Source organism: Myiozetetes cayanensis, unplaced genomic scaffold (genome assembly GCF_022539395.1).
Source record: "Myiozetetes cayanensis isolate MyiCay16 unplaced genomic scaffold, myiCay2020 scf20-37, whole genome shotgun sequence".
Classification (NCBI taxonomy): domain Eukaryota; kingdom Metazoa; phylum Chordata; class Aves; order Passeriformes; family Tyrannidae; genus Myiozetetes; species Myiozetetes cayanensis.
The window spans coordinates 7891917-7908299 of record NW_026087412.1 but is presented as its reverse complement, the minus strand read 5'-3'; the positions used below and the strand labels follow the sequence as shown (position 1 = coordinate 7908299).

At 37.7% G+C, this 16383-nt stretch overlaps 1 protein-coding gene across 1 annotated transcript in view; it reads left to right on the top strand.

Moving 5' to 3' along the window:
- Positions 1-16383, top strand: part of VPS35L (VPS35 endosomal protein sorting factor like) — a 47500-nt gene that overhangs the window by 9793 nt on the left and 21324 nt on the right. Inside the window, exons 9-23 of the mRNA XM_050317929.1 lie at positions 626-685; positions 2890-2986; positions 3400-3447; positions 4445-4538; positions 5045-5122; positions 5455-5577; positions 6291-6337; positions 8430-8541; positions 8744-8860; positions 9237-9290; positions 9716-9796; positions 10645-10707; positions 11034-11119; positions 12116-12196; positions 14532-14595. Coding sequence (XP_050173886.1) covers positions 626-685; positions 2890-2986; positions 3400-3447; positions 4445-4538; positions 5045-5122; positions 5455-5577; positions 6291-6337; positions 8430-8541; positions 8744-8860; positions 9237-9290; positions 9716-9796; positions 10645-10707; positions 11034-11119; positions 12116-12196; positions 14532-14595 — 1205 coding nt within the window. The remainder of the gene's footprint in view (positions 1-625; positions 686-2889; positions 2987-3399; positions 3448-4444; positions 4539-5044; positions 5123-5454; positions 5578-6290; positions 6338-8429; positions 8542-8743; positions 8861-9236; positions 9291-9715; positions 9797-10644; positions 10708-11033; positions 11120-12115; positions 12197-14531; positions 14596-16383) is intronic.

The following is a 16383-nucleotide window of genomic DNA, read 5'->3' as shown; positions in this document are numbered from 1 at the left end:
AAGAATAGAAGTCAGAAAGTTTTCTTTAACTAAATAGAGACTATGAAGTGATCAGAAGGCAGTTAATGAATTTTTAAATATATTTTTAAACTTTCAAGTCAAATTGTCATCCACTTCATGTGATTCTCTTGTTTTTCTGCCATGTTATGGAAAAGATTTACAATGGCATTCAAAGTTGAAGGGTGTTTTGATGTTAGCAGGATATGCTGTGACACAGATCTAATTGTTTTTTTTCAGCTCTTGCTTCCTCTTTGTGCTCTTTCCTCCTTACTGAAAGTTGCTTAGGATAACATAATATCCAAAGTCAGCACGGGCAGGACACCAGCTGGCCCTTCCTGGCCGGGGGGGAAATCTGACCTGTGTGTTACCTCTACACTTAAGGGAGCCAGAGAATTGTTTTTGTAGCGTGAGAATTGCTAAAATTGCACTGAACGTTTCAGCCTCACCAGGGGGCAGCACAACGTCAGCGTTCTAGGAAGCTTTTCCTGCTCATTTCACTGTATGTTAGAGAGGGAACCTTTGGACCAACGTTTTGTGGTTTACAGTTTGTTACTTTGTTATGAATTATTTTTGAGGTTTTATTCTTTATCTTTCTTTTTTTTTTTTTTTTTTCTTTTTTAACCAGGGAAGCTGGTGTATGAACGAATTCTGTCAATGTGTGCTGATAACCGTGTCTCTCTGCCAGGTAACTTTGTGTTTGTTTCCACTGTACTCCTGGAAAAAATCATGTCAGAACTAACTCGAGGAAGGTCAAACAGGACTTGCTACTGTATCTCCTGTGGAAAAATTTCTGACTTGAATCTAGTAACTTTTAGATTTTTACAGAGTACAGTCCGTTGCTTGGAGCCTCCACTGTTCACAGTGTTCTTGCAAATCTACATTTTAACTGTGAAAAATATCCCTCAGATGTAATAAAATGTGCTTGTAGCTTTGATATTATAAAACATAAGCTGGATCTTCCTGGAACTTGCAATCACAAAGAATGATGGATAAGTTCTTCAATACAGAATCTGTTAGGGAGAGGGAGAATTAAACATGAAATGGCCAAATGAGATGAAGGAAGATCTTTTTTTCCCTCTTAGCATATGCTCTTTTCTGAAAGTACTACATTTTAGTTGCTTAAAGTTAATGGTAAAAATATAACAAAGCTGAGGTCCTCAGTTTTTGGTAAGTAGATGATTTTGTTGCTACATTGGAAACTTGATAGTTTTGCTTTAATTAGGGAAGATTTCTGGAAAAAGCAGCAGGATGCTTCTAGCCTAATCTTTCTAATTTGGACCCTTTTTATTTTTTCAGTTGAAGTTCCAACACAGTGTAAAGATCTAATTTGATACTGACAGTACAAATGTATGTGGAAGAACCACTTTAGCAAGACTTTGAAACATTCCATGGAAATACAGGCATTTCCTTGAAATTTGGAGTGCATTAAGTGCACATCCTTGAAATATGAAACATTCTTATTCTGTAGCTGGCAAAGCAACAGTACCATTAGCTTGCAGTTAAATCTATAGGATTTGAGCCAGAAGCTTGAAACCAACAAATATTGAAATCTGAAATAAACTTACAGAAAATACTGAAGATAAAATTTGTTTATTGCGGACCTGACAAGCTGTTCTTATTAATGAAGGCAGGCAGTTCCCACAGCACATCACTATTTCTGGGCAGAGTTACCTCCATCCTGGAGAGCTGAGCTCGTGCTGCAGTTAAACAGCTGCTGGAGGCATTGCTGGGGAGAACTTCCTAAACAGCTATAAAAGTGGGAGGGAGAGGGAAAATCTGTGCTGTGCTGGCTGTGCACAGCAGTGTGAACCTCTGGGTGCTTCAGATGCAATCTCCAGGCTGTCCCTTGGGAACCAAGCGAAACAAAGTTGGGTGAGAACTCCTGAGGTCCTAGAAAAGAAAGAACATCTCAGAAGATGCTCAGTCAGCATCAGAAGATGCTCAGTCAGCATCCAGTGTGTGACTTCTCTCATCTAGGAAGCTGGAAACTTTCTTGTGGAGCAGGGACTTTGCACCTTCTGGGGGAAGGGGTGGGAGAGCCCTGGTGTTTTAACCTGTTCCACAGGGAGTTGATAAGGAGACATTCACAGCAGAAGCTGTTCATGCAGCTTTAAAACTGAGAGAAGGGAGACCCATCCATCCCAGCCATCTTGCCTCAGACCTGGATTGATCCCAAGCAGCCAATTTTGCCTTCTGTTCCAGGCAGTGTAGAGAAAGAGGAAGCAGTGAGCCATGCCTCTGTCAGCCTGCCTGGCCAGAGGGCTGTGCCCCACCCCATCTGTTGCAACTCCGGGTGGCGGCTTTTCCCTGCCGGCAGCTGCCACAAACAGTCCCTGAGCTCACGGGGACAGAACCGCACTGCAATGTTCCATGTGCAGTGTACAAAAACAAGTGTTGTGTCAGTGTTTAGCATTTCCTACTTCTTGTAGGAGATCTGTTGTTTAAAAATTATATTAACCTTTTAAAAGAAAGATTTTGAATGCTTAAATCTCTTCTCTATGCATGCATTTGTTACAGATGTGTAAATACATGTATTTGTTACAGATTCCCTGTATTTTCCTTTTTTTACGATTTCTGCTTTTGGGAAAGCAGAGAAAGAGATTGGATTTCTCAGTAGCAGTTCTGAGATCAGCATTGAGCGCTTCACTTCAGCTTCTGAAATGTTACTTAAATGCAAGATGGAGAAGTTCTGTTGCCCCTTCTTGCTGTGTGCTCAGCTCTGACTGCTGCTCAAGAAAACTGAGAAGTCAATGTATTGCCTAGTTTATTATGGTGCACCTGATTTATTGCTGTTGGAAAGAGAATACAGTTTTAAATCTAGAATGAAAAGCAAATTGTTTCCAGAAAGAATATAACTATTTCTGGGTTGGTTTTTTTTTTTTCCCTCAGATAACTTTTCTCCAGAAAGTGTTAACGATACTGCTAAAGAAACTTGCTTAAACTGGTTTTTCAAGATTGCTTCAATCAGAGAACTCATTCCCAGATTGTATCCTTTGTCAAATGAGACTCTCAAAGAGTGTGAGAGTGTGGGGTTTTCATACACATTTTCAAAAATGAACATGTTTGTTTCAATAAAACTCACAGTATCTGATGTTTATATGGCTTTGTTTTCTTTGTTTCAGGCTGTCTGTTTTGAATATGCTTTTGAATCATGTTTCGTAGTAAACCAAATACTTAATTATTGGCTCTGAGCAGTGTGGCAGCGATAAAATAGAGATGATGTATGAAAAATTTTGAAACAGAATCTTGTAGATAAGTTGCAAAAATCAGCAAAATGTAGTGGGATTAATTGCAGAAGGCGTTGAAACAGCTTGTTCAATATTTAGTTGGTATGTGTTTGCTTCATGTTTTTCAATGTTGTGTATCTTAGTTTTGTTCCTTAACTTGGCTTCAACTTAGCTATGTGGAAGCAGCAATACTGAAGTGCAATAAGTTCCTGTCCAAAACGTAAGAATAATGTTAAGTATGGGAAGGAAGTGAACGGGCTTAGGAACTAATTGAAGGAGTTAAGCATAAGAATTCTGTGATTAATGGTGGGTAAGGTCTCAGTATATCTGAGAAGAAGCAGTACTGAGAGGTTTTGGAATTTTTAAAGAGAATACCATGGAAAAATTCGAGTTGAACTGTGGTACAATTTGAAACGCAATCATACTTGCAGTTTTGGAATATGGGTATGATGGTGATATCAGGATGTCACCAACCCCGATGCAAATTGAAAATCAGTGGCTGCAGATGGTGGAAGGGAAAGGAAGATTGCTGAGGTGAGGAATGTGGCAAAAGGCAGGATAGAAAACTGAAAGGAAAATCTTGATATGCCATATTGGTAGAGACAGAGTTGGAGAAATGATTTAGGAGCAATGAACCATTATCTATTGAAAACCCTGGTATAAGCTGAATGTGTTGCCAAACGGTGTCAGCTGCTAAGCAGAAAATGTTCCTTCCCATGTAATTGTCCTTCTTCAGTTATATTTTGAAATGAGTGTTGTAAGCCAAATTGCTACTATAGTGACAACTTTATTATCCCTAGAAAGCAGTTCTTTTACTGGAATTGATGGACCCCATCTCCAGGCGCGAGTACAGCTCTGTCAAAAAGGACCTGTGGGAAAATGAGGCATGCAAGGAGTTCTGCCAGTTTTCTAAGTGGTTGCTTTTCTCACATTGAGTTGCAGCCTTTCCATAGCTCTGCTGTTCCTCCAAACTAGAGGAGGAGTTCTTTAGTTGTATTTGTTTTACTCATAGTAGCAAATACTGCAATTTGAATATAGGATACGTGTTACTGTACATGTAAAATTTTACTTATGGAATGAAGACTTTTCTTTGATAAGTCTTTCTATAACTCAGGGTCAATTGTTAGCCTACAAGGCAGCTATTGAAGTTATTGGTAGGTGATATAATTCTGTTATCAACTGTTAAACCTCGTTTTCTTTTCCAAAAATCTTAACAGGGGGATTTTGGAGTGTCTCCCGCGGTTAACGTCCATGATTAGAGGAATTGGAGATCCACTGGTTGCAGTCTATGCAAGAGCATACCTTTGCAGGGTAGGCTGTCATGTAACTCTTCTGATCTGTATCAAAGATTTACTGCAGCTAGAGCTGCCACCGCTTTTACTGCCTTTATCTGAAGTAGTCAGCAGCCTGTCCCTTCTAACAAACAAACAAAATAAATTGCTCTTCTGTTTTAAGAATTTTTCTTTTAGTGTTTATAGTAAGTAAGATAATTCTGTGTGGTGCTGTAGGCTCTCTGCATACAGTAGGCTGTTGTAGTGTGCTGGGGTAAACACTGATTTCATCACTGCTTACAGACACTTGGAGCTGATGTGAGGATAACCATGTTTAAACACAGCTGTAACTACCTCAGGGTAGCTGTTAGTGAACATATCTATAATAGTAAGCTAGGAAATAGTCAAAAGCATGTGATTCAATGCTCTTTGTTTGATATATGTGACTTTGGTGTATTCCTTCAGAAAGTGCATTTTTGTCTTACAGTTGAAGGAGAGTCAAAGGTGATAGATGCCAGTAAAATATTTTTCTTTCTTTTAATACAGGTTGGGATGGAAGTGGCACCACAACTCAAAGAAAGCCTGAACAAAAATTTTTTTGACTTTCTTCTAACATTTAAGCAAGTAAGCAAATAGGGAGGTTACTTGCAAAATCAGATAAATACACTCCTTAGACAAACTGCCACATATTTTAAAAAGTCTTTGAAGTTCTTAAATCTAGATTTAGTGATCTGCCTGTATCCACATATAGTATGGGACATCTTATAAGTTGAAACTGCTCTATTCTTTATGTTTCCAGACTTGAATAATATTTGTTCTGAGTTTGCAAGGAATGCTTCAGAATATCTGTGTATATTTGTGATAGTGTCTGTTGTCGTTTCCAGTCATGTACAAACTTTGTCCAGTCTATCATATCTCTCATTAAATACCTTCTCACAGCAATGTATTTTCAACAGATACATGGGGATACAGTTCAGAACCAGCTGGTGGGACAGCGTGTGGAGATGCCTTTGTATTTGACCCTGTACTCTCCTGCTATAGACTGGATTTTGCAGTGTATTGCTTACCATGCTCCAGAAGTAAGTAAGCAGGGTACTGCTTAATGCTAAAGAAAGTCTTGTGGTGAAGAGTTAATTTTGCTTGTTAAAAACCCCTCAGTCAGTACTGACATGAGTGTGACAGTGAGTATAAAGAGCCCACATATGACTGTCTGATTCTCTCTTCTGTACAGGAACAATGTTTGCTTCCACAAAGCTCAAGTTGGACCACTTTGAGTTCATAGGCAGTATTCCTGTTTGTTTCTTGCTGTCCTTTAGCTACTTTAATCTTTATGTCCTGAATTCATTAGTTTCTTCTGTCGTACAGATATAAAAAGGGTTTGAGTAAACTGTAGCTTTGGAATTGCTTAACACAAGTGAACAGACTGTTTTAATCTCAGTCAGTCTGGTTTGCACTCTGGTAGAGTTCATTATCTTCACCTCTCCTGCCAGACATAACTGACCTGGCTGGGAAATAAGGATTACTTGGAGTAATGGCATGGCTGAAGAATCACAAATTTGACTTCCATGAAATGGTGGTTTTGATTAAAATGCCACTGTACCTATTCCAGAGGGTGTGTTTTGTGTTGTACTACACCATTGTTTTCTTGTGTTGTAAATGCAGGATAAGACAGGATTACTGGAATGTATTGGAGAGGTAATTAAAACAGCTTTTAGTAGCTTCACTGCAGTCATTAAAGCTGAATTTATTTGCAAAGTCTCTAATCACTAATTTTAATAAGTAATTTTTCCAGGTTCTGCTTACTGAGATGATGGAGAGATGCAAAAAATTGGGGAACAAGTAAGTGTTGCTCAATGTAGAAGACAGGAGTCTGTAAAGAGCACCCGTGAGTCCCTGTAATAAAGTTCTCTCCCTCTTTTGGAAACAGTTTGGTTGCATAGTATAGCTTTCATTCTCCCAGTAGCTTACTAAATCATGATTATGAACATCTGTTTTCCAGAGATGAATTCTCAAATATGGTAGATTAATTGTAGAGCAAAAGTTAATTAGTTTAACTTGGTTGCTGCATTCTGGCTCCTAAGCCAAAATTTAAGATATGTAATGTGTTCTCCATCAGCCATGTCTCTGATTCGAGGTTGTGCTTCATTTTGCTGTGTTTTCTTCTCCTTTCTTTCCATTCCTTCTACCCCCCTCCACTGGCCCATATGTGCATTAGCAAGGGAAGCTGTAAAGCAGCTGGCAGCCTTTGGAAGATGGTAATATTTAGGCAACTGCTTTTTTCAGCATTAAAATTAGTATCCCAAACATCTCCTAGAAGTTTATGTGCAGGCCAGTCACCTTCAGTGAGTAGTTCAGGAAGATGGGCTGGTCTGAAAGTTTTGGATGTACTTGCTGAGTTTTGTGAATGCAGTTTGGGCTGCTGATGGGCTACTCTGTTCATTTTAGTGGGTAGGTGGGCTGACTTCTGTGAGAGTTTTCATCTACCTAATTTTTTCCACTGTGCTTTGCACAACCCAGTTCTGCAGCTGCTGAGGAACTTGGATGAGGAATGCCAGCATTCTGTGACTGAGCTAAGGAGTGTGGGGGAGAAGTGTGATTTTTAAAAACATGATGTGAAGGTGGTGTTGTATCAGAGTGCATAATATAGATAAAAGTAATTCACGTGCTCTGATGTACTAATTATTTTGTATAGGTGTTTGTTTGTTTTGTGGAACTTATTTTTAAATCAACTTTTATAATTTCTCACTGTAAAGATGGGCTAGGTGCTTCCTCTTTGTTCCTGTTTGCTCTTTGAAGGAAAAACAAAATGTTGAGTATAATGAAAGGTCTTTTTGAAGTAATGATTTTGGGACATGTCGTTTTTATTGGGAAGTTGAATAATCCAGTTTAGATGATCACAGTAGCTTTCTTTTAAAGTGGAGTTCTGTGTTTTTTGTCTTCTCGTGATTGTCAAAATACTACAAAGCAAGAGGCATCAGAATATAAATCTTTAAATAATCTCAGTGTGTGCCATGAGCTACATTGCAACCATCTAAGTGAAAAGTGACAGCCTGTTCTCTGTGCTGCAAAGCATATACCTAGTGAAGTGGAAGTACTTGTCTAATGCAAATTAAATGCATTATAAAATGCATTATAAAATGCAAATTCCAGTCAAATTGTGATGGGACCACTGATGCTCAGGCAGAAACACAGGGGGTGCTGGGCTATTTTAAGTGCTCCACAGAATTTCCCTCATGGCGAACTGCCCCCAGTTCCAACTGTCTGTTTTAGACTAGTGAAGGGCACGGTGTTTTATGAGGAAACTTCTGCCCTAACTCATGGCTGAGTAAACTGAGTGTTACAGGAGCACAGTGAGTTCACTCTTCCATTGGTGACTTTGGCCTCATAGTAACACCAATACGTGTCTGAATGATTAATCATAAATGTCGAAATACATCGTTGCCAGTTATCATATGATCATGACTGTTTGGATTTATTTTAATCCTAACAATGCAGGTGCTAGAAATGTGGCTTTTATAATGCTTGTGTAATTTGATTAAATGAGAAAAATTTCAGCGGGGATTTGCCCTCCCTAAGTATTCTTCTGAACTGTAGTAAAAAAGAGAGAGCAAGTTTCTAAATGTGTCAGCTATGCCTGGTTTGCTTGATCTTTCTATTAAATTGATGCTAAAATGATGGCTTCAAAAACACCTGTGTGGAACAAGCATTCTACAGGCTGGCTTTATGTTTTCTTGTTTTGCTTATGTACCACTAATCCTCACCCATGCAAGCCTGATTTGTAAGGAATTTTCCTTCTTTATCCCCTTTCTTTTAAATTTACAATAGATGCAGGACAGTTGTTAATCTTAGAAGTTCAGATTAATGTAAATGCAGGGACAGCCAAATTTGAGTTGATGTTGAGCTGTATTGATGTGAGCTGTGTTCATTGCAGTGCTTTGCTGTTGAATTCGGTAATGTCGGCGTTCAGAGCAGAGTTTATCGCTGCCAGGTCGATGGACTTCATTGCCATGATTAAAGAGTGTGATGAGTCTGGATTCCCAAAGGTAAAATTTTGTATGTAATTTATAACAAATCTTTTTTTTTGGTCTGACAAGAGTTCTCTGTGCTCTAGTTGCCTACATAACTTGCACATCACTTGATGAAAGGTGGTTTGATCTCAAAACCTTTCTGCACAGTGTACCTGCTAGAGCAGTGTTGGGTCATACATCTTCTGCTTTTAATTTAAAATTTCTCGTTGACTTCCAGCATCTCCTCTTTCGGTCCTTGGGATTAAACTTGGCATTGGCTGATCCTCCTGAAAACGATCGCCTTCAAATATTAAACGAAGCCTGGAAAGTTATAACAAAGCTAAAGAACCCACAGGTGAGTTATTGTCCATTCTGTTTCACTCCTGACTCTGGGTTTAGGGCAAAATTGTAGCTGGTTGTTCAATAAGCATATGCTTAGCATGGCATTGTTTAGCTTTTTCAGATACACACAGTTGCAAAAAAATGGGATGATTGGTAACACCTTTATATGATCCCTGCTTTTCTTAGCTCTACTGAAGCATAGCTGAATCCTACATAACGTAATTCTGCATAAGAACTTTTGAGTTCTGCATAAGAACTTTTTAGTTCTGCATCTTTAGGTCTGCATGAATCATACCTCAGGAGTTAATTCTTTTAAGGATAATTTTTGCAAGTGTATTTCTTATAGCCTCCTGTAAATATTGGTAATCATAAGACACATGTATTTCTAGGATTATATCAACTGTGCTGAAGTGTGGGTGGAGTATACCTGCAGACATTTTACAGTAAGTGAAGATTACTTTGTTTCCTTTGAAGTTTTTCTGGTACAGAGTAAGTGGCTGTGTTAGCAGTTTGGTATTAGAGATGGAGGAGCTTTGACTATTCCACAGAAGTGTGTAGGATTTCAGTAGTGAATGAAAAGATGTGTTTCCTTTCATGAAAGATTTAATAAGGACAAAAGATGCAGCTTTGTAGCTTCACCCCTCCGCAGCACTGCGTATTTCTTATCCTTTTGTTTTAATGGCAGATGGACCAATTTAAGTAAGGATTTACTGGAGCTATGGCTAAAGTTCCTGGCTTAACTCGAGCTCTGTATAAAGCTGATTCTTTTCCAAATGGAAATAAATTATCCACCTCAACTGGTGTTCAGTGACTTGATTTATGTGCTGATTCGTTACTGTATTTTGTGACCTTGTTTTATGCTACACAGAAGCGAGAGGTCAATACAGTTTTGGCTGATGTTATCAAACACATGACTCCTGATCGAGCATTTGAAGATGCTTACCCACAGGTAAAGAACTTATTTTGCCAAATCTCTAAAAACCTGATGTGCATTCTCTGAAATGAAATTAATTTTTAAACATTACTCATGAATCTTACCACGAAATAATTATTTTTAAACACTGGCCGTAATTTGGGAAGCCCTTTGGGACACTGTAATGCTGCGATTTATTCCTCCTTTTTTCCCCTGCACATCAGTCTTTTGGTTCTTAGAAATGCTAAACCTGAATGATTCATGTATTCACAAGTAGCAATAGTTAACTCCTACATCAGCAGTGGTGTTTGCTGAAGGAAATTAGCAATCGTGGTAGGCTGTTTAAACAGAAGTAAACCATAAAATAATCCATCTCTGCTTGGCACTGTTAAGGCTTCAGTAAATTATTGTGTGCAGTTCTTGAGACCAAATGCCACATGAGATATGGATTAGTTGGAGAAGGTTTTTCTGCTTACTTGGAGGGTAGATAAAGTGCCTGCAAAAGAAGATTTAACAAACTGGCTTGGGTTTTTTTGTTTATTTATTTGGTTAGAGTTTTTAGTGCAGAGAGCTGGAGGACATGCAAACTCTAAATTGAAAAAATCTGCCTAACTATGGAAAGTAAAGAACAAATAAAGCCTGGACAGGCTGGTCAGCCTCTGTTCATATGGGTTCTGAAGGGCATGTTGGAAAAGTGTGTAGGAACAGCATAGCTGTAGTTTATCTTGCTTTGTGGAAAGAAATTACATTGATCAATGCTGGAAGTGTCTTTCAAAACACTTTTTCTACGAATAACTAGAGAAGAATAGTTTATTGTATGGAGAGTCTTAATTTAACTTGTGTTATAATAATTTCCCTTTTTTTTTCTTTTTTTCCCCCTATAGCTGCAGTCAATTATTCAGAAAGTTATTACCTATATCCATGACTTCTCTCTGCTTTTTTCAGTGGTAAGTAATACTCTGTTTAATAAATTTTTAAGAAAAACCTGTTACTCTGTTTCTGTAAGAGAATTTACCTGAGTGGGATATTTAGATTGTTACAAGTTCACAGAATGGGAGGACCTTTTATCAAATAGGTAAATGCAGAATTATTTTGGGAGCTTTCTGCTGCTTGTACTTAAATATTCATTATTCCAATTCCAATTTTTGATCCTTTTTCAGTAGGCTGTTAAGTTCACTGAGTTTCTTTGTTACCATGGCATAAATATTTATTAGTTTAGTGTGTTGTTTGGTAGTATACCTAATTTTACTTGTTTATGTGTTTGTACTTTCAGGAGAAATTCTTGCCATTTCTGGATATGTTCCAGAAGGAAAGTGTGAGAGTGGAGGTTTGCAAGTGCATTATGGAATCTTTTATTAAGTAAGTGGAGACTATTGAGGTGAAATGCACTCTGGAGGGTCTGAGAAATTTATTGAAAGATGGCATGGGAAGAGTCAGTATATAAGACTCAGGCCATTTAGCTGGTAAAGGTGTTCCAGGCTATGGGAAAGAAAACAGAAAATTGTCAGTTTTGTTAATCTTCTGGTGGACTGTTTGTTCACAAAGGAAGCTGAAATTGAAGTGATTATATTGATGCTGACTTGCTGTGGGTTAACAGAATAGTTGTTCACTGAGCGTTTTTTTTAATCTGTGTTGCCTTTGTTGGTTTATGAAATTTATTTCACATTCCGGTTGCTTTGACAGCACAGAACTGTTGTCTCAGTGTAATGGAGTATTGCCACAGCTGAAAATGAACTTAGAAAATGAAAATATCTTCCAGTATTGTAAAAGTCAGACAGTCCTTCTCAAATAATTAACGGGTTCCTTGAAACATTTTATTCATTTTCCCCTTCCCTTCAGGTATTTGTATTCACTGCTGAGCCCCCTGAGCCTTCTGTCCCTTGGCCTTTGCTCATATGAGAGGCGCTGTGGCCCCTTAATCATCTTAGTGGAGCTGCACTGCACGTGTGCCTCTGTACCTAAACGTGACATTTATCCTTCCTGGCTGTCCCTGAGTAGCTGAGAAATTACATTACATCTTGGTAGATCGAGAATTGCTTTGTTTTGATGTTCTTAGATTGCCTCAATGTATCACATGTCTGGCTTGCTGTGTCCCATAAGGAGTCAGATTCTGTGGCTTGGCACTACAGCTCTGTGTGTTAAGATAATATTTCTTGACTGGCATTTGCTGGAATTTTACATCTATTAACCATGTGATCTTTGGAGTTCTGTTGGTTCACCAGTGAATATAAAACTTGTGGAGTGTCACACAGCTCTGGCGACGGGAATTATTCATGAAATCAATGTTATTCTGGTCATTGTTTTTCATTTTGACAGAGCAGGATTTTTCATCACTTTTTCTAAAACACCTTCTAGGCATCAGCAGGAATCGACAAAGGATCCTGTTATACTCAATGCTCTTCTGCATATCTGTAAGACGATGCATGATTCTGTGAAGTAAGATTAACTTACACTAATAACTATCATTTATGCAAAGTTTGGCTGCCTGGTGTGTGTACCTTCATGTTTCTGAGGCTGTTTGTTCCAAGGTGGATGAAGATGTGAATCCAATTAGTGGTGAGGGAAGAGCTGTGCAGTGAAGTGGCAGCAAGTACCATTTGCTCTTTAATTGCTGCTCTATTTTAAATACTGAAGCAGAATTTTAAAAAGAAAAGTAGCAACAGCTTTGTAGAGTTTTCTGTGAAGCAGAGGCAGTACACAGTCCAATCTTAAAAACATTTTGTGAGTGAAACCAATGTAATCTTTGAGTTATAGTGAATAATAAGCTATTTGTGAGATTCAGGAGAACATGTAGCTCCTAAAGCACAGATTGCCATACTCAATTATACCTTTTTTGGGGCCACTATTTTTAGCCATAACAAAGGGGTGTGAAATCTTTAAAAGAATGTCTGGAAGACCTCGAGGAACTTGAGCAGGGGAAACCAGAACCAAGAAGAAGTTCTTGAACCATCTATATCTTTCCCCTAAATCCTTCTCTTCTCTTTTCCCCTTGACTCTGAGAGCTGAGGTTGTCAGAGATCCTGGGTGCCCTGTTGCACTGTTGCTTTTTCAATAGCCATTGTTCAGTGTGGAAGATGTTGAGGTTTGTAGGTATCTTGCAAAAATCACACCAAAATCTTTGTCTGATTGAAAATAGAGCCAGAATCACAATGCTCTCCAGAGCACAAATCTCCTTTTTTTTCCTCTTGAATTGGAAGGGCACAGTTTCTTTTGGCACTCTGAGCCCAGAGCCTCTTAGTGTGGCAGATGCTGCAAAGGAACTTACAACTTTCTCGGCCTTGATAGGCCAGGAATGCAAGATTTATTGCCAATAAGGAAGTCAGATTTGGCATGTAATTCCAATTTATATCAGCTAGAGTGCTTTATTTTGGGTCAGAGCACCGTATTTGGCTGTATGTTGCACTAAAAGCCACTTCAGCCTTTAAATGGAACAATGTATTGTACCTAAACCAGCTTATTAAGAAAAGAAATAAAGCAGTTTATGGCAATCCCTATTTGGTGCTGCCTCTGACATTTTGCCAAAACAATTTGATAGTTTACTGGGATTTTTAAAATCCCTTAAACCAGCAGTTCCTTTAGCTGAGATAAGATGGTGTACATAATTACCTTGGTTCTGTTGCTAAATCACCATAAATTCCAGTTTTCTTTGGGTAACTGCTGCATCTATTTTTGCATCCTGGTTCAGGAAACTCCCAGCCCCAGTGTGGGGCTCACTGACCCCCGTAACAGCTGTTGGAGGGTGACAGCCCTTACGCTAGTGGGGATCTGATTCAGAATTGAACTGGAAACCTCTAACCGAGCTGGAGATCTCATTACAGGCCCTCTGAGCCTTTCAGAGCCCATCAGTTGACTCTTTTGACTGGCAAGGCACTAATGAGCTAATCATGCTGAGGTTTTTCTTTCCTCCTTTACTGAATTTGTATAATAAAACTATTGTTCTCGTCCCATCTGGTGTCTGAGTCGGAAATTGGTAACTGATATACCAAAGGTCAGAGCTGGAGCCAAGTGTATAATAGTAAGAGGATTAAATTGTATTAGTTAATTGTAATTGAGCTTTTTATTCATCCATTTTCAGTGAAACGGGTTTGATTAACTGGATTTTAACGTGAGGTAAATTTGTTTCAAATCAGATTTTGGACTCTTGCTACAGAATAGGTATCTGTGATAATCTTGAAAAGAAATTCCTTTTTACATATCACTTTAATTCAGTTCTTACTAAAACATCAAAAAAGCAACTGTAAGAAGGTGATGTTTATTATCTTTTAAATTCCAAGGCAAAGTTAGTTAGAATAAAAGACCCTAAACAAAACAAAACAAATCCCAAACCAAACAATGAACTAATTTTTTTTCTAAAATAAATACACTTTACATATACTATTTAAAGTTTATTTTAAAAACTTTACCCCATAAATAAGGTAACTTTCTTCTAAGAATAGATTTACTAGTTTCTTTAGGCTTTTGGAGTCAGTTCCTACTCAAGTTCTCACATTGCAACACAAAAGTGAAGCCATTTGTTTGCTACAGTAAAGAACATTATCTTAGCTTCCTTCTCCTCAGGCCCAAATCTGAGTTTTTGTAGATCTAAAGACACTGTTAGCAATTTTACCTTTTTTTTTTTTTTTAAATCTGGAATTTAGTTTGGTGCATGGTTGATTTGGTGATATTAATATTAAAATTAGTTTTATACATAACGTTATATAAAATATTATGTATAATTTGAATCTTTAATAAGTGATATTCTAAAATTTACCATACAGATTTTCTCTTCTAGTGCACTAACACTTGAGGATGAGAAAAGGATGTTAGCAGCTCTGATAAATGGATTCATAAAAATGGTGAGTGACAATTGTGTGCAACTGTGGGGTTTACCTTAGAGCTTGGATTTTCCTGAGGTCCCCATGAGGAACAGATGCCTGTGTGGTTGAATAAGAGCCCATGTGTCTGATGCAATAGCAAAGTTGAAAGTGCACACATTGTTTATTTAACTGTATTTTCTGCTATTTTTGTAAATCTCCTGTAAAACGTAGCAAGTATTTCAAAGTTAAACAGCAACTGAAATCTTGTCTATTGTAGCATCAGAGAGGTCACTGATTTATGTGAATGAAGTTCCACTACCCAGCTCTAAATGGAACCAATACCAGCTTTAAGAAGCACAAAATAAATATGACTTGTGTGTTATTCTTATATCTGTTTATCTTAATTTACAAGCAATTCAATAATTTAATAATTTACAAATAAGATAATTTGTATCATTAAATTAATAGTCCCACAAGAACTCCAGGTGTTTTGTCTTGAAATTAATTTTTAACCCTTATCCCAATAAAATCTTTTGTGGGTCTCTGGTTTTGAGATGTCAGGTTGTTTTGGGGAGACTTCCTCAGGCTTTTTTTATTCTCTAACTGTGTACTCAATGCTTGGTTTTTCTTCCACATCCTGCTGATAGGCTCTGTTTCTACTTGTCCTCTTTGCTCTTTGTTGCAATTCTATCAATTTGATCTAGATGGTTGTTTTCCCTTCAGCTATAATGATTTGCTAATTAATATGACTTAATAGAGTTTTGCTTTATTAAGCTTTTTATGCAGTATAATATTGTATAATTTCCTTTAGGAGGATTTCTCACATTACATAAAATTTGATGTGGCTTGATAGCCTTGGTTTAGGAGGGGGAAAAAATCCCATAGCAGCAAAATGACTAGTTATGAATTTTAAACCAGCACACATTAAGATATGGAGGGAAAAGCACTTGTAAAAGTCATCCCTACAGTCAGCCTTTTTGTGGAAAAATTTGTATTTCTAGAGGAGTTTTCTTGAGACTGGGACTCAAGAATCAGCAGTTGTACAAATAGAGGAAAGGCAAAGACAGTTGTCTGTAATGTGAGAAGCAATCCTTTGTTTTCTGGTGTAGTTTCTTTGATCTTTTGCTGTATGAATTAAATGTAAATTTTATTCTAATTTTGTAAAAAAAAAATCTTTTGCATATGACTTGAGAAATAATAAATAATGCAACCTTTACTTCTATTAGAAAAGAATTCCAATAGAATACATAAACACAGACTGCCTGGAGACTGTTTCTCATGGAAGGCTTTTAATTGACAGCTGAGACACTGCAGCTGACAGCACTTGGAGTTTTTTTAAACTAGAGGGTTGGAAGTAGGGTGTTCTCACACAAGGGTTGTTTTCTGACTTCTTTCCTGCCAGAATACAAGGTTGCAGGCGTTTGCCATACTATATAAGCAGGTATTTATTAACCAAACCCGAGGAAAACCTGCTTTTCTCTCTGGTTTATCTAGTTAGGAAAAATGCTGTTTTCTCTTGGAAGCCCTTTATCAACTAGAAATTACAGGAATCTGAATACAGATCCATGGATCTATTTCTGTTTTTCTACGTTTTTGTTTTGTTTTGTTTTGCCTTTTAAGGATCAAAACGAGGTCTTTGTCCCTTTTCCATAAAGAGTCAAGAGTTCTGCTGGGTTTGAGAACACTTCACAAACCTAGGATTTAAATTTTGTTTTCTTGATAAATACTTGATCTGTAAAGTGGAACACCATGTCGAGTACAGAAAAAAAAACCACCAGTAGGTCCTTCAGTGTCCCTGAGGGTTAAGTATTGCAGAAAGTTAAAATG